Raw genomic sequence first — 22,193 nt, 5'->3', positions numbered from 1 at the left:
TTGGTAGATGAATGCACGGAGGATGAATGCATGAACGGATGGTGTGTGCAAGCATGTATGGATGATGGAGGCACAGGTGGATGGATATGTGGATGGATGGATATGCACATGCATGTGTGGATGGATGGATATGTGTGTGGATGATGGATATGTGGATGGATGGATGTGTGTATGCATGTGTGGATGATGGATATGTGGATGGATGGATGTGCACATGCATGTGTGGATGGATGGATATGTGTGTGGATGATGGATATGTGGATGCATGGATGTGCGCATGCATGTGTGGATGGATGGATATGTGTGTGGATGATGGATATGTGGATGCATGGATGTGCGCATGCATGTGTGGATGGATGGATATGTGTGTGGATGATGGATATGTGGATGGATGGATGTGCACATGCATGTGTGGATGGATAGATATGTGTGTGGATGGATGGATGTGCACATGCATGTGTGGATGGATGGACAACTGGATGAGTGCTGGAAAGGAATAATAGAGCAAGAATGAATGGACAGAGTGAATAATTGATCATTTAAATTACTGGATAGATGGTATCTGAGTAAATAAGGCTAGCTACTATGAGCTGGCACTACACCAGTCCGGCTGTATGGCCGACACTGCCAGCTCTGTCTTGGATTAATGCCATGGCCCAGGCTCCCAGAAGATGAGGCCTCCCCACCAAACCGCACACACCCCTATGCTGACAAAACCGGGGCCTACAGTCGGCCCCCTGCTGGGTTTGTCGCGGGCTATTTCCCCCTGTTCCATCAGGGGTTTCCCAGGTGCTCGGCTTGCTTGGCCACCTGCCTCTAGAAGGCTGGAAGATACCATACAAACTGGTGGTTTGCTATGCCCTGGGAGGGCAGCAAAGAAGAGGATCAAAGAGAGACCTCCCAAATCTGAGTCACAGGTGGACCCTCCCAGACATAACTGGGCCCAGAGACATCTGGTTTACAGTCACCAGGAGCTAGCCCAGTTGAGAAGAGGAGAGAGGTTACAATGGGTGCCAGATACCCATCTAAGTCATAGATAGATAGATAGATAGATAGATAGATAGATAGATAGATAGATAGATAGATAGATAGATAGATAGATAATATCTATAGATATATAAAACCTCACCCACCCACCAAGCAGCCCTGTCAGTGACCGGAGGGGAGGACCTACTTAGGTCTACTCAGGAGAGAAGGGGCCAGGTCATCCAGGCCCAGCCAGTCACCCATCTCTCAAAGTCATTGCCTCCTCAGGGATAGACACAAGGGTCCCTTACATGCCCATGGCTATGGCAGGAGCAGCCTTGAGCTCAGGACCCAGGCAACAGCTCACAGCCTCCATGTTCAGAGCCGCCAGGGGACAGATTAGAGCCCTGTGACCTCCTTGTACTCCAGGCCCCAGGATGCCAAGGCTGGTACAGTTACAGCACAGCCAGAGGTGACAGAGGCAGCCCTGGATTGCAACGAAAGGAGGCAGCTCTCAGGCCCCTGAGCTTTTTAGGAACTTGGAAAAATTTGTTCTTTGGAGACGTGAAGGAGAGGGGATCCAGGAAATCAAGGAGTTGGGGAAGGCTGCTGTTTGAGCCCTACTTATCACCAGGCGCTGTGGTGTGGCATGTACCCTTATGTTGTACTGTTGAACCTCACGACATGGTCCCACTTTTCAGATAAGAAAACTGTTAGGTATGTGGCATGCCTGTCACCAGGTGTTTGGTGACAAGGCTCAGGTTCTACTCAGGCCTGCTCAGCTCCTGATGGTCCTTGAGCCTCAGTGACCACAGACAGGAAATGACCAGCAGCTACTAGACAGAATGGTGGGACAGGGGCAGGACTAAGAATGGAGGAACTGAGGCTCAGGCCATGACATTGCCCTGCTGAGGTGTGTGGCCTGCCAGCCTCTGCTTACTTATCTTTATGTGAAAAATGCCACTCCTCCTACCAGGCAATATGAGTGTTCAAACGACACCTGTGTGCCCAGCATATCACCATCCAGCGACAGATGAGTCTGGGATGAGTCTGACCAAGCCAGGCCTCCCGCCATGACACTTGCTTACTTGGAATCTCTTGGCTCCTGGTTCTTTTGTATATCTTTCCCTCCCTCTACCCATCTCTGCCTTTACCCCTCCTCCCATTCACCCCTCCATTTGCCCTCCATCCCTTCCCCATCACTTCCTCCTCCCTTTAATCCCTCCATCCCTCCCCAGACCTTCAGTCTCTCCCTCCTTCCTTCCATGCCTCCCATCTCTCATTTCCTCCATCCATCCACCCATCCATCCAGTCTTTCACCAACACAGTCCTTGTAAACCCAGAACTACTCTGTGCCCAGCATTGAGCAGACCTCAGCCAGGAAGATGACTCTGCCACTGACCAAAAGGCCCTTCCAACACAGCCAGAGCAACTGCAGACAGGGGGATGGCTGAAGGCGGAGACCTTCACAGCTGCCACCCTCTCTCTTCCCCTTCTGGCGGAGTCCTGAGAAGGTGCCAGGAGAGAGCAAGCCCTGGGTAGACTAAGAGAACAGCCATAGTTTCGGCTAAGTCCACAGACTGAGGGGCGGCCATCAGAATGGAGGCCAGTATGCTGAATGGGCATGCAGACTTGGGGCTTGTCTGAGGACGAGCAAACTGCCCAGTGTGTTTAGACAGTTTCAGGATCTCTCCTTGTCCTGAGGTCCCCTCACTATCCTGAAGACAGAATCTTCAAAACAGGATACTACCTGAAACTCCAGACACTTCCAGATTTCTCCATATCACAGCCACAGCCGCACACCACATCCCCTTAAACATGCTTCTCTACATAGGGACACTGATGGAGACCCGAGTTATCACATGAGTCAGAATTCCTGGCTGCCCACCTCCAAGGACCCTCCTGCCCACCCTGCAGCTCACTCACTCCTCGCTGCACTGAGATCCAGGTTCACAGGGACCTCCAAACCCACCCATCACTCTAAGTCAACACTCACATGGGAGCCAAGAGACCTTTAGCACAAACCTGTTCTTGTCCCTCCCTAGCTCACTCCCTGCACAGTCCACACAACTTTTAATTCCCCAGCACCCCCATCACAATGCAGATCCAGGAACCAGGGTTTTGATCTTCCAGCCACAAAGCCACGAAGCCACAGTGAAGCTGAACCACCCCCACTCACTTCCACTTCTTCATTTCTGGACTACTCCTGGTCATGCAGGCCCTGGTCCAGGTGTCTCTTCCCCCCCTCCCCGGCAGACTTTTATGCTCCCTACCCACAGCCTTAGCACACTTTATAGGACATATGCACAACACTAGTTTCTCTGCACCACAAAGCACCACAAAGCCACCAACTGTAGGTTATATTGCTTAGCTCATGCCTGGCACACAGCAAGAAGCTTGACTGCTGTTTTATAATAGTGAAGGATAGAAGATGGAGGACAGACGGATGGATATGATGGAATAACACTGTATGAAGAGGTGATTGGGGAGAGAGCTAATAGGTGTTGAATGGATAGTGGATGAATGGTGGGTGAGTGGTAGTTGGATGGAGGATGGATGGATGGATGGATGGATGGATGGATGGATGGTGGATGGATGGATGATGGATGGTGGATGGTGGATGGATGATGGATGGATGGATGGATGATGGATGGTGGATGGATGGATGGTGGATGGATGATGGATGGTGGATGGTGGATATGTGGATGAAGGATGGACAGATGAATGGTAGATAGGTGATAAGTGGGTGGAAGGACAGATAGATGATGGATCATGGGTAGTGGTAGGTGAGTGGGTAGATAGTGGGTAGGTGATGAAAGTGGGTGGATGGATGGATAAATTATGGGTGGATGTATGCATGAGTGAAGGTATGGATGGTTGGATGACAGGTAGATTGTAGATGGATTAATGTAGATGGTGAATGAGTGGGTGGGTGGATAGAAGGTGGATGGATGGATGGATGGATGGATGGATGGATGGGTGGATGGGTGGATGGGTGGATGGATGGATGGATGGGTGGGTGGATGGTGGGTGGGTGGATGGTGGGGACTCAAAGCTGGTTCACAGACTCAGAGATTTCACCACAGCCACACCCACACCCACAAACCAACAGATCTTCACAAGAGGACAAGCTCTTCCCATCGGCCAAAAGCCGCCTGCCTTCAGTTGAGCTGACCTACCCTTTCTGAATGCTCCTCATGGTCCTGTCCCTGTGCAGTGAGCCTTGTGAACTCAGCCTACTGCATCACCACCCAGTAGATGACAAGTGGATCCTGCACCCAGAGTATGAGGTACAAAGAGGCCCCTGTTGAGGACTGCTCTTTAATGCTCTGCAGAGGATGAGTGTGGAGCCCTACATCCCTTCCTCAAAGGAAGCCATGGTCACCTCACCAGAGCAGGCCAATAAGCTACTGCTGCCACCTCATGTGAAGCTCTGTGAGCATCCCACCTTCACTTGTTACCCCTGTCACATCCACAAGATGCTACTGCTATCCTCATGTGACAAAGGAGGAAAGTGAGGCTCACAGGGACCTTACCAGGGCCCCCAATCATGGACAGAACCAGGCTGAATTCAGGGCATTTGTCTTGAGGACACACAGACATCTCCAGCAAGACTCCCCCAAGCTCTCCTGATCTGCCTACCCCCACCCCCCCCCCCACTGCATACATCACTTCCTGCTCCCTTTAAACAGACCAGAAATGGGCTCATTTTCCAATTGGCCTCACTCTGAGCAGTAATGTCCGTGAAATAAAGCCTTGATGTGCTAATTGCTTGTGGGGTTTTTCTCTGATGCCCATTGAAATAAATGCGTGCTAGTAAAATAGGAAGTAGGAAATGTTGGTCTGTGCCTGACCCAGAGTCCCCCTCCTATCCCTAGTGAGCAGCCTAGGAGGCTCTGGAGCGGGGAGAAAGTGTAGGGAGGGAGAAGAAATTGGAAGGAGTAGGGGAGGGAGAGGAGCTGGGAAGGAGGAATGGAGATGAGGAGGGAGAAGAAGGGAGAGGGTGACGAGGGAGGCGGAGCCCATGGCAGGTAGGCAGGCCTAGCCTCTCCTGCCCAGCACACCCCAGGGCAGCTAGGTGCCTCTGTCTCCTGGGGGGTCCACCTCGGCTGCTGCTCCTGGTTTGTGCCAGCTGAACACAGGCCACATGGGTAGGGAGTAAGAATACCATGGTGTCACGTGATAAGGGGATACAAGGACCTCAATACTTCCTGTTTGCATCACTCACAGGACAGAGATGTGGGGAGCGCTGATCTCCCTAGAATCCTGCCTGGAATGAACACAGGACACCATGTGGAGTAATCGACTACTGAAGAACAAGAAAATCCTCCAGGGGGCCGGGCTGCGGTGCCGCCACACCTTTAATCCCAGCACTCGGGAGGCAGAGCCAGGCGGATCTCTGTGAGTTCGAGGCCAGCCTGGTCTACAGAGCAAGATCCAGGACAGGCACCAAAACTACGGAGAGAAATCCTGTCTTGAAAAAAGAAAGGAAGGAAGGAAGGAAGGAAGGAGGGAGGGAGGGAGGGAGGGAGGGAGGGAGGGAAGGAAGGAAGGAAGGAAGGAAGGAAGAAAGGAAGGAAGAAAGGAAGGAAGGGAAAATCCTCCAGGGGTGGCTACCTGCCTCTTCCAGCGGTGCCAGTATATCAGGAGAAGGAGGCAGTCGGGGAGGCCAGAGGAAGGCTGTGAACAGCAAGGGGCCTGTTCTGGTCATGGCCAAGCTGGAGCAGTTACCCAACACGGGTAGGGCAACAAAACAGGAAAGCTGAAAGGCACGGGTTCAAATCCCAGCACCTCTACTTTGTTCCTTTCCCCTCACCCTGAACTCCGCTCACCCTCCTATGAGACAGGGACACCCCACAGAGGGTCTCAGGAACCAATGAGATCAGTGTTTCCTAGAGAAACATTCAGCGAGCAGGAAGTATGAACAGCTATTCGTCAGTTTACACTCACTAATTACTATTTATGGAAACGCAGCATGAGCTGGCTGTTCTGTAACACTGAACATTATATTTATTTCTGTTTTATATTTGTCTATGTGTTTCTGTTACATTTATACTGTGTATGACTGCATCCGGCTATATAAATACAGTATATCTTTTACTATATAGTGGGTTTTATAATCTACTACCAATCGCCATTCATAAACCACTTCCTGTTACCACTACTGAAGGGCCAAGAAACAGAGTGGGCCGGCTCCTCTGTCTGTTGGTCACACCAGAACTTAGGACTGAGGTCAGTGATCCTCCATGCCATCTAATGTGGGGTCCCTCAGACGTCTCTGTTCGCCTCAGGATGAAGGTATCCTGGAGACACAGCCATTGGCCCGGAGGAGCAAGGGAAGACAGAAGACGTGAGGTTCACCTTTGGCTGCTGCTTCTTGGACATCACCTCACCACAGCATTTGGGGATAAGTATTTGCAGTGGTGTGGAGGAGACCCAGGGACATAGAGATACCAGATGGGGTACCAGATACCCATGCCCCGGGGACCTCTGAGATCAGGAGAGAGATGGGAAGTAGAGGGCTGGATGGAGACCCACAGCCACGATACCTTGAGAAAGGGCACTGTCCCCCAGGATCTTTTGCATGAGTAAAGGGTTAGATGAGATGTTACAGGTGCCTGCCTCCCAGGACAGGACAGAGCTCAACTCAAAGACCACACAGAAGGTTCCTCCTGATGCTGGGTAACAGCTCATTCCTGAGCTGATGGTGCCACCTGGTGGTCAGATCCTCTATAGCAGCTCCAGAGTCGGCAATTTTAAGATCATATCTCGGTGGCTTCTTGCTGTGCCATTTGGAGGCTATTACTTGACCTCTCTGAGCCTGGGGTGAGAGAGAGCAGCAGTGCCCACCACCCCCTGCAGGCTGATTTACTCCCTTCACTATTTCATGGGAGTTCCTCCCCCAGCCTCAAAGTTGCTATGTAGCCAAAGATGACCTTGAACTCCAAGTCCTCCTGCCTCTGCCTCCCAACTACTAGAACTGCACACACTTGTCACACTCGGATTGTATTAGGTGCTAGAGATGAACCCAGGGCTGCACTCTGTCTGACCCAAGGCTCCGTGTGTGTGTGTGTGTGTGTGTGTGTGTGTGTGTGTGTGTGTGTGTGTGTGAATCTCACGAGCATCTGGAACAGATGTGGGACTGGGACCCTGCACCCATTCCTTTCAAAAGTTGTTAGTCTAGGGGAAAACCATGTGGTTAAAAAGAGGAGACACACAAAAGAGTCCTCCCTGCCAAGTCTTATGACCAATTGCATTTGTGAAAACAAGACTCCTCGCCGAAACCCCGTGAGCCGCGTGCTCCAGGGCCAGGAGATCCCACTGTAACTAGAACCCAAGAAAAGAAAGAGTTTTTAAAAAAAAAACAAACAAACAAACAAAAAAACAAAAAAAAACAAAAAAACAAAAAAAAAAAAAACACTGATTAGTTTAGTCCTGCACGTCTACGTGAAATTCAGGAAAACAGAATTAAAGGGAATGAGCTTCCCTTAGATAAACCCTGCAAGTTGCTTGGGGTCTGTATTTCTGAGGTTTGTGTATAGCCTTAGATTAATCAAATCTATACTGAAGAGAGACAAGGAAATGGTGGGTGTTATGGACATATGGCAGACTTGGGAAGAAGGGAGATGAGTCAGTGCTGGGCTTTAGAGAAGGAAAACCCCAAGAAGCTGCCCCTGTACTCCTCAGAACCTGAGGTGGGAAGAGGTCACCATAGGGGGAATGAGCCACACAGGGTCCCCATCCCCACCAAGCAGGAACATCTGCGGCTTCTGCCCTCCAAGTCCCCAGCCTCGGCGAGTGGTGACGGCCCTCTTTCTGGTGGAACCACTGCCTAGCTCCTCAGTCCTGAGGTGACCTTGAGCCTCTGACCCCAAACTTCTTTTCCCCGCTCTGTGGATGAACAGAGTCCCAGGCCTGGTTGGCTTGTCAAAACATAGAGTTCCCAGCCACAGTGATAGGTCAAGTGCCCAGTCAGAGCCAATGAAGCCAAAGCCTGTGAACTTGGAGCTTGAAGGAAGTGAGCTGCAGAGCTGTGGGCATCTTGGGGAGAGGCCTGCCCGTGCAGGAGGTGGCCAGTCAGAGAGGAGACCAGAGCCAAGGACAAAGAGAAATGGGTCCCAAAAACATCACTGAACATAGGGTCTTCAGGCATGGAACCCACCCACCACCACCACCACCACCACCACCCCGGGTACTTTCTCAGCTGAAGTCCTTGTCACCAGCAATCCAGGGCCTTGGTCATCTGTTCCATCCTCTAGTGCCTGAGGCTGTCTCCTGAGAAACTGGCCGCCTGCTTCCCCCCATCTGCATCCCATACTCTCGTGATGCAGAACTGTTCCTCCTGGAGCAGCCCATTACCAGTACACGCACACACACACACACACACACACACACACACACACACACACACACACGCACACACGCAAGTATGCGGGCACTCATACACACTCCGTTTGCTGTGTCTGCAGCAAGGGCTGACTGGGTGGGGGCACCTGAATCCTCACACCAGCGGGAGCCCCTGCCTCATGCCTCTTCTGCCTCTGCTCTGTGGTCACTCCCTGGCACTGGGCCTCGTCAGTTGCCCCGAGGTGTCTTCTTCTCTCCCCCGCAGCCTGCTTGGTGGGGTCCTCACTCACTGCCAACACCCTGGCCCTCAGGCATGGGGCCCTGCTCCTCGAAGGGCTGCCTAGCCCAGCTGTGAGCCTGCTGGCTTCTAGAACGATGGTGGATGAACGGTAGTCCGAGTCTACTGAGTACATCCTGTGTGCCGAGGGGTGATGTCATTGGTGGGAGTCGGGGGAAGTGGAGCAAAGCCGGTTCCTATGTTGGCATCGGGGTAAACCGGCAGGACTTCCAACTGCTGCACTCACCTGGATGACATGTCCCATGTGCCCCAGAGTGAGGATACAAACACTGCCTCCTGGGGTCTAGGGAAGACCTGTGAACAGCTTCCCAGCAGGCAAAGGTCCAAACCCAGCCCAAAGGTCTCAATGCCTTCTGCCAACAACCTGTCTGGGATCCAGCAGAGCCAGCTTCAAAGTCACTGTCCTTCCCTGGAGATACGACATGGATGCTCTGTCCCTTTCACCTCCTGCCCCATCTAGTGTTTCATACTTGTACAAGAGGGACATGGAGGTGTCTCCCCTTCACCTAAAAGTCTTCAAGGCCAAAGTTCAAGACCAGTTCATGGACCCTATACAATCTTTCATACTTCTTCCCTGGCCCTAGCTACTCCCTGGAGCTGTGGCATTTACTCGGGGCTTCTTCCCAGTCCCTGGCTACTCCCTGGCACTGTGGCGTTTATTGCAGCCCTGCCTTCCCACCCCAGGACTCCCCACATGCCTCTCTCTGCCCCTGAGTGTCTTCTTCCCACCTCCCCTGCCCCTCTAAGTCCATGCTGAGCCCGGCCTTTGCCAGGATGCCTTCCCCAGCCACTGGAGCCACTGACCCTGCCACAGCCGGCTCCCCCACTCTACAGTGCTGGCTAGAATCTCCACGTGGTTCTTTCTACTGCCTGTGGTCATTCCCTGCACAGTAAGTGCAGACTAGCAGAGGCCACGGGGCATTTTCCATTTTATCCCCAGTACCTGGTGTGCACTCTGCCTTCTTTAATGCGAAATGAACTCAGGCGTGCATGAATGAGCCGAGCACTAAAGAATAGACTATTGAACCTGGCTACTCAGCTCTCCTTTCCCCCAAAGCCCTGTACCCCTGCTGACCTCCACCCTTCTCCTCATGTGCCTCATATTCTGTGTCCTCAAAGGACTCTGGCTGGCCTTCAAGGCTTTCTCACCCAATCCCTATAAAACCACACGTGCCTAGTAGGTCCAGCCCTTGACTCTCTGGAAGCCCTGGCCATAGGCCTCTTTGTGAGATGGCATGGGGCCCCAGTGGACAGTCAAGGATGCTAGAGTCTCTTTGAGCCAGGGACCTGGGAGGGAGGGCAGTGGTTCACACCTTGGGACCCTAAACCCTCCATCCTCACCTCCCTGGTAGCCACTCTGTGCCAGACACAGGCAGTGTTCATGGTGCTTCTCTACTCAATTTGCTTCAGTTTGGAGTCCTTGAAAAGGGCCTGGGACACCTCTCCATTTCACTGAGGAGGACCCAAGACCCACAACTGGCCCAAGATCACACAACATCAGCAAAGCAAGGCTGCAGTGTGGCCAACCAACCTGCTGGTTCTTGTTTTGTTTTGTTTTGTTTTGTTTTGTTTTGTTTTGTTTTGTTTTGTTTTTCGAGACAGGGTTTCTCTGTAGCCTTGGAGCCTGTCCTGGACTAGCTCTATAGACCAGGCTGGCCTCAAACTCACAGAGATCCACCTGCCTCTGCCTCCTGAGTGCTGGGATTACAGGCGTGCGCCACCACCGCCTGGTCCTGCTGCTTCTTTCCCCAGCGTCTAGATGAAGGCCTGGCCTAAGGCCACTGCACTGTTGTGTGACCAAGTGACAGAGATGGCCCCTGTCCTAAAAACCCCCATCCCCCCTTCTCTCTGCTATCTCGTCTCTGGGATCTTCAGAGTGGTGCTTCACAAAACACAGACGAGGCTGTCCCAGAGAAACCGCTGGTTCAGCACCCAGCCCTTGGTCTCTGGAAGCCCTGGGCACAGGCATCATGTGAGAGGGCACAGGGCTCTGTCAGAACGACCCCAGTGGACTGAGGTCCTTATGAGGAACTGACATGAGGCAAGCCAAATGTACAGGCTGGGGTAGGTTCCTGGCCCATACCAGAGGCCCAGGTAGCCCAGCCTGTGCAGACCAATGAGCCATGGAAGCAAGCTCAGCAGTGTTGCTGAGACTGGAGAATGTACCCTACATCGTTGGTAGGCCAGGCTACAGGGCTCAGATTTCCTTTCCATGGCTGGAGACTCAAAGCAGTGATGGGTCTTATCAAGTCACCAGGGAGCTGAGTGGTATGGGAGCCAGGATCTGGCGTCTAAAGGAGAAACCCTCCAGGGCAGAGAGGAGAGGACTAGAGCTCAGAGTGCAGCTGGCAGAGCTCGGGAAGGGCCGACGTGGTGCACAAAGGATCGGGATTGGTTGTCTGTTCAGGGGCTACTGCTGCCATTGCATAGCACGGGGACACACAAGAAGATGGCGCTCCCAAAGCAGCAGAAAACATAAGGGGCCCAGGCCAAGCCAGGCTCAGGGGACCTCCCCATCTCCCCACTCAAATGCACCCAACCCAGGGTTCCCAGATTCCCAGGAGAGACACAAACCCTGGCATCACCTAAAACCACACTCTTCTCCAGGTAGGACCAAGGTGATGGGAAGATGCGTCCCTCTCTAGGCCACCCTCTCCCTCTCACCCAATAGGGAGCCTGTGTACACACTTGATACCTGAAAAATGAATGCCTGAACAGATGATTCCTAACTGGTACCACTTCCCACGCCCATGGCACCGTGTTCTTTTGCTGTCCTGGGGTCCTGATGCAAGAACTGGCCCACAGACAGAAATCTCGTCATCACTCAGCCTTCCCCTCCATAAAGTGGGGATGATGAGTGAGCCTTCTCTGGCTGGGTGCTGGGGGTATGGATTGAGACCACAGGGATGATTGTGAAGATGAGCACACAGGACATGAGCTGCTCTGGCCTTGGCATGGCCATTGTCCCCACAACCGCCTCATCACAGCAACCCCAGCAAGTGCACCTGCATCATCCTTCCCCCTGGTCCCCAGTCACCACCTCTAATCCCATCCAAGGTATACAGTGAACCACACTGAATTGCTTTTCCTCAAGGAACAGAAAGATCACCCAGAGTCAGGAAAGGCTAAAGAAGTAACTGGGAAAAAATAGGAATATATTAAGCTTTTGGTTGGAAAAAAATGCACACACAGTTTGGCACACACCCATTCTCTGCATTTTCACCTGTGCACACACATGAGTGTGCCCAGGCACACACATACTCACAGACATCATCATGCACTCCCAGCAGGTACAAGCATGCATCCCGTCCCGCTCCCAGCCCAGGACACCAGAGGCTGGGGAGACCTCCAGCCATTCTCCCCAGGCTACCTCACTAAGGCATCAAAGCCAGACTAACTCCAGCTCCAGAGGACATTCCCGGGATTGTGAGCCATGTGATGGGTGGGAGGTGGCAAGACCACAGGAGCTGTTAGATGATTCTGTTCTCCAGGACAGCCAGACGCTTACTCACAGCTTCCAGTGGACTTGGAGTTAAGGGCAGGAGCAGGTGGTCGGACCAGGAGTAATGACCTAACCCCACTTCTGGCTTCCCGCCAGGAGCTACATCCAGGACTTTCCCTCCCTCTCTCCCTCTCTCCTTCCCTCCCTCTCCACCAAAGCCCAGGAGTACTCAGCTGTGGTCACTTTCAGGCTTAGTCCTGGGGAATTCCTACCATGCACTGGTTGAGACTGGCCAGCTGTCGGGGCTGGCTCTGCCTCTGAGTAAAGGCTGGGGTTTACCATGTCACCGGGTGCCTGAGAAGTGAACCCATAGGCTCCATATTTGGGGAGTAGGTCCAGAATCCTGTGTCCCATCCCTAGAACTTGGCTTCTGCCTCGGTTTTCCTGCCATATGGGAGCCTCTAAGCTTGACAAGGCCCATTACCAGGCAGGTGCCAACCTTTCTAGCCAGAACCCAGGCCTTAGCAGGAGGAGGCTGCCCCCCAAGCCTCTATCTAGGACCAGACTGTCTGTGGCCATGCCCCCAGCGTCCTGGCCCTCTATCTTCTCTGGCCCTCCCCACCCCTGCCCTCCACAGCCTGAGCAAGGATATGCTTCCTGGTCAGCGCCTGCAGCAGGTCCTCCACCTTGGCCTCAAATCTCACTATGGACTCACAAGCACACGGGTCTTCCTCTGCAGCAGAGAGAAGAGAGAGAGGGGAACCGCTGAGCGGTGGTGGGGAGGGTGGCCAGCCACTGCTGGGGCTCCCACATGGGAGACTTGGAGGTGTAAGGGGGACCGGAATAGCAGGAGGACATCAGGGTCCCTAGATGGCACCCCCAGGAGTGACGAAGAGTGAGCTGTGGTTGTTTTCAGAGTCCTGATAGGGGACTCAAGTCATCTTAGCTGAAGGCACATCTGGGTCTGACATCTGGACTGTGTGTGAGTAAGTGAGTGAGTGTGTGTGTGTGTGTGTGTGTGTGTGTGTGTGTTCCTATGTGCATATATGTACATATGCCAGGTATTGCCATCTATCTAATTTTTTGAGACCAAGTCTCACTCTGGCTTGAAACTCACCATGTAGGTTAGGCTGGCTAGGGATCTGCCTGTCTCTGCCTCCATAGATGTGGATTACAAGCATGCCATACCCAGCTTTTTTATTGTATTCTATATGTATGTGGGTGTTTTGCCTGCATGTATGTATATGTACTAGATCCATGTGATGTCCTCCGAGGCCAAAAGAAGGAATAAGATCCCCTGGAACTGTAGTTACAGACAGTTATGAGCCACCATGTGGGTGCTGGGAGTCCAAGCCAGGTCCTCTGGAAAGAGCAGCCAGTGCTCTTAACCACTCCAGCCTTCATGCTGTTTTGTTTTAGTTTTGTTTGATTTTTAGGTGGGTTTTGGGGATAGAAATCAGGTCCTCCTACTTGTAATGCCAGCACATCACCAGCTAAGATTTTCCCCAATGCCCAGGAGCCCAGACTTCTCACTGCAAGGATCAGACCATGGGCCAAGACATCGAGAGAGGCAGGAAGGTTCAATTCTAGCTCCAACAATCAACAGTGGTCCCACCCCTCTGGTCTTAGCTTTCCTGGCTACAAAACAGGATCATGATCTTCCTACCAAATGTGGCAAATGACAGATGTGCAGAGTACTGAGAACAGAGCTGGTCAAAGACAGGGGACCAGTATGTCTCAGCCAGCAGCAAGCTAGCCAGCCCACTGCTGATGCTGCCACCAGTGTGCCACTCTGCTTTACCCACGCCACACTCAGATCCAGGTGGCTCATTTCCCTGCAGAGCCCATCCCTTGGATGGCTCCTGGCCTCACTTACCCACACAGATTTTCTTCTGCAACTTCTTGCCAATCTGGTTGATGGTCTTGAAGTCAGCTGTGTAGAAGTAATGGTCTGCCACCGGCTCTGAAGCGATCTCCCTCAGCTCATCCTCCACAGCATTGCCCACGCCCACCGCAAACATCTTAAAGCCTGTCAGAGGAACCAAACACAGAAGGCTGGCCTCCTGGGCCGGCAGGCTGATGACTGGGCCTCCTGAGGAATGCCTAGACTGCCTGCGCATGACATCTCCTGGTGGCAGCTGCTGGAATTGCAGGTACAATGCCTGTACCAAGAACAAATAAATCTGCTATGTTGTCTGAGGTTCTGCTGTGTGTCCTGTTCATGTGTGTGCTGCGAGCGTTATCTCAAAATATCTGTCTAGTGGTTCTTATTTTCCCCATTTAATTAAAATGGTATAACCTGTCTCAAAGTGGGGTTGTTTTCTAACAGCTGGTGCATTCTTGGGAACCAGCATTCTGCTGGGATTGTTGTTAAGTATCAGCAACAAAAGGACCATAAGACAAGCCACTTGGTCCTCCAGGGCCTCAGTTCTATCATTGGTATGAGACTTGACCTAACAAACACTTCCCTATTTGAAGTGATCTGGGTTTAAAACATTAATCAGAAGTCATTGAGGCAAGCTACAGTAGAGCTATGCCTGTAGGTGTCCCTGGCCATCAGTGGGGTCCAGAAGCCAGGCAGACAGCACATACCAAGGTCTTTGGCCTTCCTGGCAGCATCATTAATGTAGTCCTGGCTCCGGCCATCAGTGAAGACAATGCCCACTTTCTGGGCTCCAGGCCTTGCCCCGCTGGACACAGTGAAGGAATTATCTATGAGATACTTCAGGGCAGCGCCTGTCATGGTGCCCTTCTCCATGTAGGACATGTTCCTCACAGCCGCCTTGATGTCCTTCTTGGTGTGGAAGCGGCCAAGCGGGAACTCCTGGCGTACAGAGCTTGAGTACTGTACCAGCCCCACCTGGGCCAGCCTGTCTGACACATCCAGGGTGTCCACAATCTGATTGATGAACTTCTTCACCAGCTCAAAGTTCTCAGGACGCACACTTTTGGATCCATCAATGAGGAAGACCAGGTCGGTGGCTGAACCACTGCCACCACCACTGCAGACTGAGGAGAGCACAGAGACAAGGGGAAGAAGCTTGGGGACGTGGTCATCCATCCCTGTCATCAGCTGGGCACTCTACCGTGTGCAAGCTCTGGACTCAAGGGTCACCCTCTTTCTATCTCAAGATTCCCTCTACAAAGCCAGAGTTCCCAGCCCCATTTTACAGCATCAGAAACAGCTGGTAGATCCCACAGCTCAAAACTAGTGGCACCAAGATGTCACCTCAGGATCAATGCCTCGTCCTACCTCAACACACCCTGCCTGGTGTGATGAGAGAGTCGGAAGTCGGGAGAGAACCTCTCACAGTTAACAGGCTCTAGAAGGCATCTGTCTACTTTGTAGACTGGTCCAGAAGCAGGGGACATGATGCCTCAGATGGATCTCCTGGGGTGCAGCCAAAGCCTTCTCCCACCTCCCTTCCCAGGGCTTGCCCAGATCCAACCACTGACCGTTGCACGTCTTGCCGTCACTGTTCAGGGTGAAGCCTTCATGGCAGGCACAGGTGTAGGAGCCTGGAGAACTGATGCACACCTGCTCACAATCATGGTCCCCTGTGGCACACAGGTCTGATACCACTGGGGAGACAAGGAGAGGCTCAGATATCACACTCACGAATGCTTGCACTTCTCAGCCAAAATGCTCCTCCCTGACCATGAAGACCAGCTCTGGCACATTCAAGGGAACACGTACCCCACACTGGATAGAGTCCAGATCCCACACTCTCAACCCAAGGCAGTATTACTACAGCCAGAGTAAGATCCCCAACAAAGAGGATAAGGCTGCTAAGAAGAAGTCAAGGCCCCTGCAACAGTAGAGGCCAAGGGAGCAGGGCCCCTCGTGTGTTCTACTCACTGCTGTGGCTGTGTATCTACAACTCACACAGCAGTAAGCACAACACACAACTCCCACAATAAAAATCCTGTTGCATGCTGGGAGCTAGTGCTGTGCTCTGCATGACCCACTTAGGTCAGGTAAGGAATGTGCTCTGAGCCCCATTACACACAGGGAAAGAGGGGGCTCCAGCCTCATCCCTGGTCCAACTCTGCGCCTTCTGACCATTCATGTCCCCCAAGAAATCCTTACACAAAGGCCCACCTCCCCTCCACAAAGGACTCCAAACTTTCCCTGGCCCCTGGCCCCTCCTGCATCGTGGAAACCTTTGGTGCCAAGATCTACCAGGTAGGTTGGGGGGTTTTTTTGGTTTTGATTTGTTCTTTTGTTTTGTTTTTAAAATGCTCCCCTAATGGGTTCAAGCCCACCCTTGGTCCCTGCAAGATCATCCTTTTTAAGGCCCCTGAACTGCAGGCTAGGGACCTTGTAGAATCTGGAACCCTCTATTATTGGTCCAGCCTGGGTTCACTACCCCACCTCAGCCTATTCTGTATTCCACTCCTAAGTCATGGAGGCCTCACCCCTGATACTGATGCTAACTGTCTTTGACAACACCCGGCCTTGCTCTCTGGTCTCACCTATCCCTAGCCTGTCACCTTGTCCCAGACCCACCCCTAGGACCAGCCCCTCCCAATGCCCACTCGGCACGCCTACCCGACCCGCCCTCCTATGCTTATTCTGACTCCACCCTTTCTTCATCCCAGGCCGGCGTCTGAGACAGGCTCGATCCTGTCCAGTGGTCCCCAGAGTTAATCAACCCCAGTGTTGACTCTTAACCCTTCTTCAATCCAACCCTTCGGCCCAGGCCCCGCCCCCAGGCCTGGTCGGCCCCGCCCCTCCCGGCCGCTCACTGCAGAAGGCCTCCTGGAACTTCTTGGCCAGCTTCTCGATGACATTGTAGCTCTCCACGTAATCCACGTGCTCGTCCTGCGGCTCGCTGGCGATCTGTCGCAGCGTGGCCTTGTCCACGCGACCAACACCGATAGCGAACAGCTCGATGCCGCTGGCCCGAGCGCGCGCAGACACGTCCCGCACGCTGTCCTGGGGTCTCCCATCAGTCACCACGATGACAACCTGCACGCAGTGGGCATGTGAGGACCGGCTCCAGCAAACCCTCAAGACAGAGGAGCCGGGGGTCTGAGAGGAACCGCAATTCTCTCAGGGGCACACAGGGCTGGCGGCAGCCAGCATACACACACACACATACACACACACACACACACACACACACACACACACACACACACACACACACACACACTCACAGCAGGAAAGAGGCCCCACTAGCCACAAAGGCTGCAGGCTTCTTCTAACTGTGGGAGATGAGGGCTGAGGTGTCTCCCTTCTCTCCATCAGGCAGGAAGCTCTGGGGTCAGGGGTCCCACCTCCTGAGACTCTGCAGACAGGAACTCTACAAACAGGGCCAGGTATCTTCCTCACACTTAAGCTTTCTGGGGCCTCCAGCTGCTGGGAACCACGCCCTGGTGACTGTGGCCTCTGATCACCCTGAGGTCCCCGTGATCAGCGTGGTGAAATTACCCAGGCAAGGAACTAGCCCTATGCAGTTACGCATAATGACCACCAGAGGGAAGCCGAGGTTCATGAATGAGGATGGGGGCACCTCCAGGACGTAGTTGAGCTGCTTTGACACCCCCACACACACACACACACACAAATCCAGAAAGTCGAAATGTTCTTTTGTCCTCCTCCACTACCCAGAATGGCACCTATCCTTCACAGAGAAGCAAAGACTGCAGACTGCTCCCCTCCCATAGGCCTTTGCTGGCAGTGTCCTGGTGCCTGGCTGTAAAGCAGTTAGGGCAGGCTTGGGCCAGAAGTGGGGCTCCTTCCCTGCAGCCCTCTTTGCTTACCCGGGGTCTCTGCCTCTGTAGAAAGGCATGGGGCCTGTGTGAGTGAGATGACTCACCAGCAGGAGCCCCTGAGAGTCAACCACTATTTTAGAACCATCGTATAGTCCCCTGGGAAGTGATGCTGCACATTCCTCCCCTCAGGGACCTGGAGCGGAAACCTAGCTGTGACTCTGAGTTGTCACACCCCACCCAGCCCCCTGTGGTTTTTAGTTTCTGAGCCTCTGCCCAACCTTGAGACTCCTAAAGGTCCCACCAGGTGTCTGCCCCCAGCAGCCTCCCTGTGACCTGCTGGGGGAGTACGGTCCACACCTGCCCACTCAGGCCTCTAGTCTGATCTGGGGGAACCAGTGTGCTCTAGAGATGTGCAGGATGCAAGTGGCACAGGTCACCATCTCTCTCCATCAGCATTGCCTGGAGCAACTCCATCCTCTAAGTACAGCCATCATGGGCCCCCACCCCGTACCTCCATCATGGGCCCCCACCCCATACCTCATGCTAAATCACTGGAGCAGCACCACAGATTAGAGCAGCAGCCATTGTCTGCTGACACTGCTCTGGAGGCTGGGGATGGCAGGGGTTGTGTGTCAATCACTGAACACTTCTGCCACTGAGAATTTGGACAAGTTGCTGAAGCATTCTGTACCCTGTCTTCCCTGTGTGTAAAATGGAATTATCAGCTTCAGGCATTGGTCTACAGTGAGCTAGTAAGTGGGGGTACAGAAAGGAGTGAGGAAGGAGCTCCTCCCTGGACCGGGGCCCAGGGCAGGGAAACAGTGACTTCTCAGGCCAACAAGAGCTGGAATGGGGACATACTCAGAGAAAGGGCAGTGTGGGTGGAAAGCCTGTGTGCTGCTCAGCACACTCCTGGAACCCTCCATGATGGGAACGCAGAGGACCATAGGCTAGCCAAGTACACTGGTGCCAAGTGGGCACACTGGGTACCAGGCAACTTGCTGAGCCAAGCTGCAAGAAAAGTACTCAATTTCATAAGTGGGGAAACTGAGGCACTGTGCTTAAAAGTAGTATATTCAGAGTGGCAGTGTTAGTATGGGACGGTGAGACTGCAGAGTCCTTACCTTCCCCAGAACATAAGCATCTGACCTGCCTTTTTCTGCTTCAAGGAAGATCCCAACCCTAGCTCTGCCACTTCCACAGGATGATGCTTGTAATGACCTTCCATCTCTAAAACAGCTGACCGACGGGGAGACACCAGGCAACGCTCTGAACAGAAAGGCCTGGAGAACTCTATGGCAACAGCCCCGATTCCTACTCCAATCATCCAGTGCTCCATACCTTGCTGATGTCGGGAGTTCTGGTGCGTCCACCCTCAGCATCACTCAAGGCCTTGGTGATGGCGAATTGCAGGGCCAGGCCAGTCATGGTACCCGTGGACAGTGGCTGGATGCGGCGCACAGCTTGCAACAGCGAGGCCTTGGAGCCGTGGGCCCGAAGTGGGAACTCAGGCTTGACAGTGCTAGCGTAGTTGACCAAGCCTACCCGCGTGGCATTGGGTCCCACATCCAGTGACTCGATGACCTGAGACAGGAACACCTTCACCTTCTCAAACTCCACGGGTCTCACGCTGCGAGAACTATCGACGACAAACACCAGGTCCGTGGGTCGTGTCCTGCAGAGGTGCCCTGGGAGAGGCAGGGAGAAGAAAGCAGAGAGAAGATGTCAGAGGAGTGGCCTCAGCCTCTGGGGAGTCCAGGGTGGGCCTCAGTGGTCCAGCTAGATTCTCAGCTCAGTGTATGTCTCAGGCATGCAGCTCAGCCTGTTTGGAGGAAGACGGGAGAGCCATCGGCCCTCAGCTCACATTCCCTCTTGAGCCTTCCTCATCTGAGCAGCGTGCTGATGGCACCTCTTCACAGGCTCCCCCAAGAACAAGCAAAGGTGTGTGGAGGCCAGGGGGACTTGCTGGCAGAAGGTTAGGCAGGAGGGCACTGAGGGGCCTCCTGGGTGGGCACCACTTAAAAGCCAACATGGTACCCATCTGCACAGCCGCTTGCCATCAGCAAATTCGGAGCCACTTCCCTCCCAGGACAGGGAATTCCTGGTGCCACCTTGTCACCCTGGCCAGGTGGGCCCCAAGACACCCCCAGAAACAGTGTCTCTTAGACCCCAAAGCAGCACCAGTGACTGGGAGGTGCCAGCAGTGGAGGGAGGTGGGCCTGGGTTCAGCCGCTGGCTCAGCCGCTCTGCAACCCCAGGACACGGGCAGCACTTTTTAAATCCCATTTCCCATCTGTGGGGAGGGAGACAAAGCTGAGGACCAGATAGATGTCCTGGTCCTGCAGCTGAGATGGGCTCTGTGACATTCTACCTGCCCTGCCCTGCACCCAACACAGGGAAACAAGCCCATTCCCTGTGGACACAAAAAAAACAGAAAATGAAAGATGTGCCATGGGTTCTCTGCAACTGACAACCTGCTCCCTGCCAGCTCAGCCTCCAAATGGGTGGACTGGGGTGCAAAGACAGACAGAGTTAGCCATATCCCAGGACCTGACCCCTAGTGGTTCTGGGGCTATCTCACGGCACAAGCTGAGGCAGGTCCTCATCCTACGGCCTCTGTTCCCCATCTGTACTGGAGTGACTGAGCATCTGAGGGCTGCCAGAGCCCAGCCCCTGAGAGCCCAGCCCCTGAGAGCCCAGCCCCTGAGAGAAGGCTGTAGAAGCTAAACAGACACCTGGTCTCCAGATCTGCACTCACAGATCCCTGGGCCTGGTACCGCTCCAGGCTCTGGCTGGCTCTTTGGAGATTCCTGGTCCCTGCAGCATGTATAACCAACCCTAAGGGTCACTTGCTCCAGCCCTCACTAACACCATTATCTCCACTGCCCTTCCTGCACCGACACCACCAAACCCTGATGGATCCCATTTGGCCTCCATCTGTCTCTGTCTCGTGCCACTTGTAAAGGGTCATGAATCCAGTATCCCCCATCATCCATGGTGCCCTTACCTCTGGACTGAGGGACGAGGCCAGGGCTATCAGGGACCTGTAGCAGCAGCAGCAGCAGGCTACAGAGTGCAAAGACTGGGCCAGAGGTGACTTTCATGGTTGCGGCAACAGGAAGAGCAGTGTCGCGCCAGAGGGGCCAGCGGGAGCGAGCCGTCTTATCAACCCACTGGGCAGGGGACAGCACCCCTGCCCCAACCCCCGGGGCGGGGCCAGGCTGAATGGAGGTGTGTGTGCCTGGAGAGGGAGGGTGGGAGCAGTTGGCCACAAGAGCCCCTTTGCCTACAGAGGCAACTCAAGCCACAGCTGGAATTCAGGAAATCTCAGGTGGGTGGGGGAGGCTGCTTTGGCCAGAGCCCGTGCTGACTTGGACCTACCACCCAGGGACACTTGAGTCTGTTGGACTCAGGCCCTAGCCCTGCACTGCCCCCTCATTCCTCACCTAAGACCTCCCCACCCACAATCCTAAGCCCGGTTTCCGCACTAAACGTGCTTCCTAGTCACCTCTCAGTACACACACCTCCTCCTGCGCTGCCAAGCCTCTCCAAAGGCCGCTGGGCTGAGTAGCGCCACTGCCCAGCACTGTCTTCTCACTAACTCCATCTCAGCATAATTAATTGCAACTACCATGGCCATGCTCAGCATGTGCAAGGCAGCGGGGCAGGGTGGGGCCGGGGGATAGTAGCTAATGGCAGACATGGGAGCCAGATCACCGGCTGGCGTGACCTCAGGCAGCTTACTGCACCCGTCTGTGCCTCACCCCTCTTCTGGGAGGAGGGACAGTGAGTGCCAGGGCTGTCTACCAGAGCCAGCTAGAGAGGCTGAGGGATTGTCTGAACTATCTTTGGTAGCCCTCACAACAAAGCCAGCCATGTGGGATCACGTGAGGAGGCAATGAGAAGACAGAAGCGGAAGATGAGGCAGGGGATTGCCACTGGTACACTTCACTGTGCACTGTGCCCTTTACTCTGGAAGGGAAAGAGTACAGACTGGTTTAGAAGATCCCTGGACATAGCTGACCTAGTCCACAGTTACATCTTCAACAACCATGGCGTCATCCCTCACACTGGTGGTGAGGATCACACCTGTCACTCTCCTGCATGTGCCCACACACCTGTCAGGCGGTCTTCAGCCCACTTTCCGTGCGCCAAAGCTGAGGCCCAGAGAGGTTCAATGACTAGCCTGAAGCCACCCAGCCAGTTCAAGGGCAGAGTCAAGACATCTTCCCATGTGTGTCTATGCTAAAGAAAATCACTCCCTTTACCTTCTCACATTTGGTTTCATCCCTAGTTCTCAGTCCTCTGCAAAGCCAGAGGTCTCTGGGCGGCTGACACCTCCCTTCCACTGCTTAGGGGGGTCTCTCTTCTCCAGAGTGGCTGCACAGTCCCCAGAAACTGCAGGAAATATCCCTTCTC

The 22,193-nt window shown here is 53.7% G+C and overlaps 1 protein-coding gene across 1 annotated transcript; it reads right to left on the bottom strand.

Annotated features, from left to right (window-relative positions):
• Positions 1-11,818: 11,818 nt before the first annotated feature.
• Positions 11,819-20,884, bottom strand: Matn1 (matrilin 1). Its single transcript, XM_036179691.1, has 8 exons — positions 20,782-20,884; positions 19,116-19,462; positions 16,803-17,025; positions 15,510-15,635; positions 14,646-15,062; positions 13,930-14,082; positions 12,706-12,786; positions 11,819-12,131 (listed from the first exon to the last, which is right to left on the bottom strand). Exons 1-8 carry the CDS (start codon positions 20,876-20,878, stop codon positions 12,082-12,084), a joined length of 1,494 nt encoding a protein of 497 aa, XP_036035584.1. The 5' UTR covers positions 20,879-20,884; the 3' UTR covers positions 11,819-12,081.
• Between the last annotated feature and the right edge of the window lie 1,309 nt (positions 20,885-22,193).

The sequence above is a fragment of the Onychomys torridus genome, chromosome 2, assembly GCF_903995425.1.
Source record: "Onychomys torridus chromosome 2, mOncTor1.1, whole genome shotgun sequence".
NCBI classification, from domain to species: domain Eukaryota; kingdom Metazoa; phylum Chordata; class Mammalia; order Rodentia; family Cricetidae; genus Onychomys; species Onychomys torridus.
This window is presented reverse-complemented; position numbering and strand designations above follow the sequence as displayed.

Excerpts from the sequence above, each read along its gene's own strand:
- Matn1 (XM_036179691.1), bottom strand. The coding sequence starts at position 20,878 with ATGAAAGTCACCTCTGGCCCAGTCTTTGCACTCTGTAGCCTGCTGCTG. Across the intron at positions 15,063-15,509 it reads TGACGGCAAGACGTGCAACG|TCTGCAGTGGTGGTGGCAGT; the intron begins GTCAGTGGTTGG and ends TGCTCTCCTCAG. Across the intron at positions 12,132-12,705 it reads GCAGGCGCTGACCAGGAAGC|TGGAAGCTGTGAGTAAGCGT; the intron begins ATATCCTTGCTC and ends CTCCAAGTCCAC.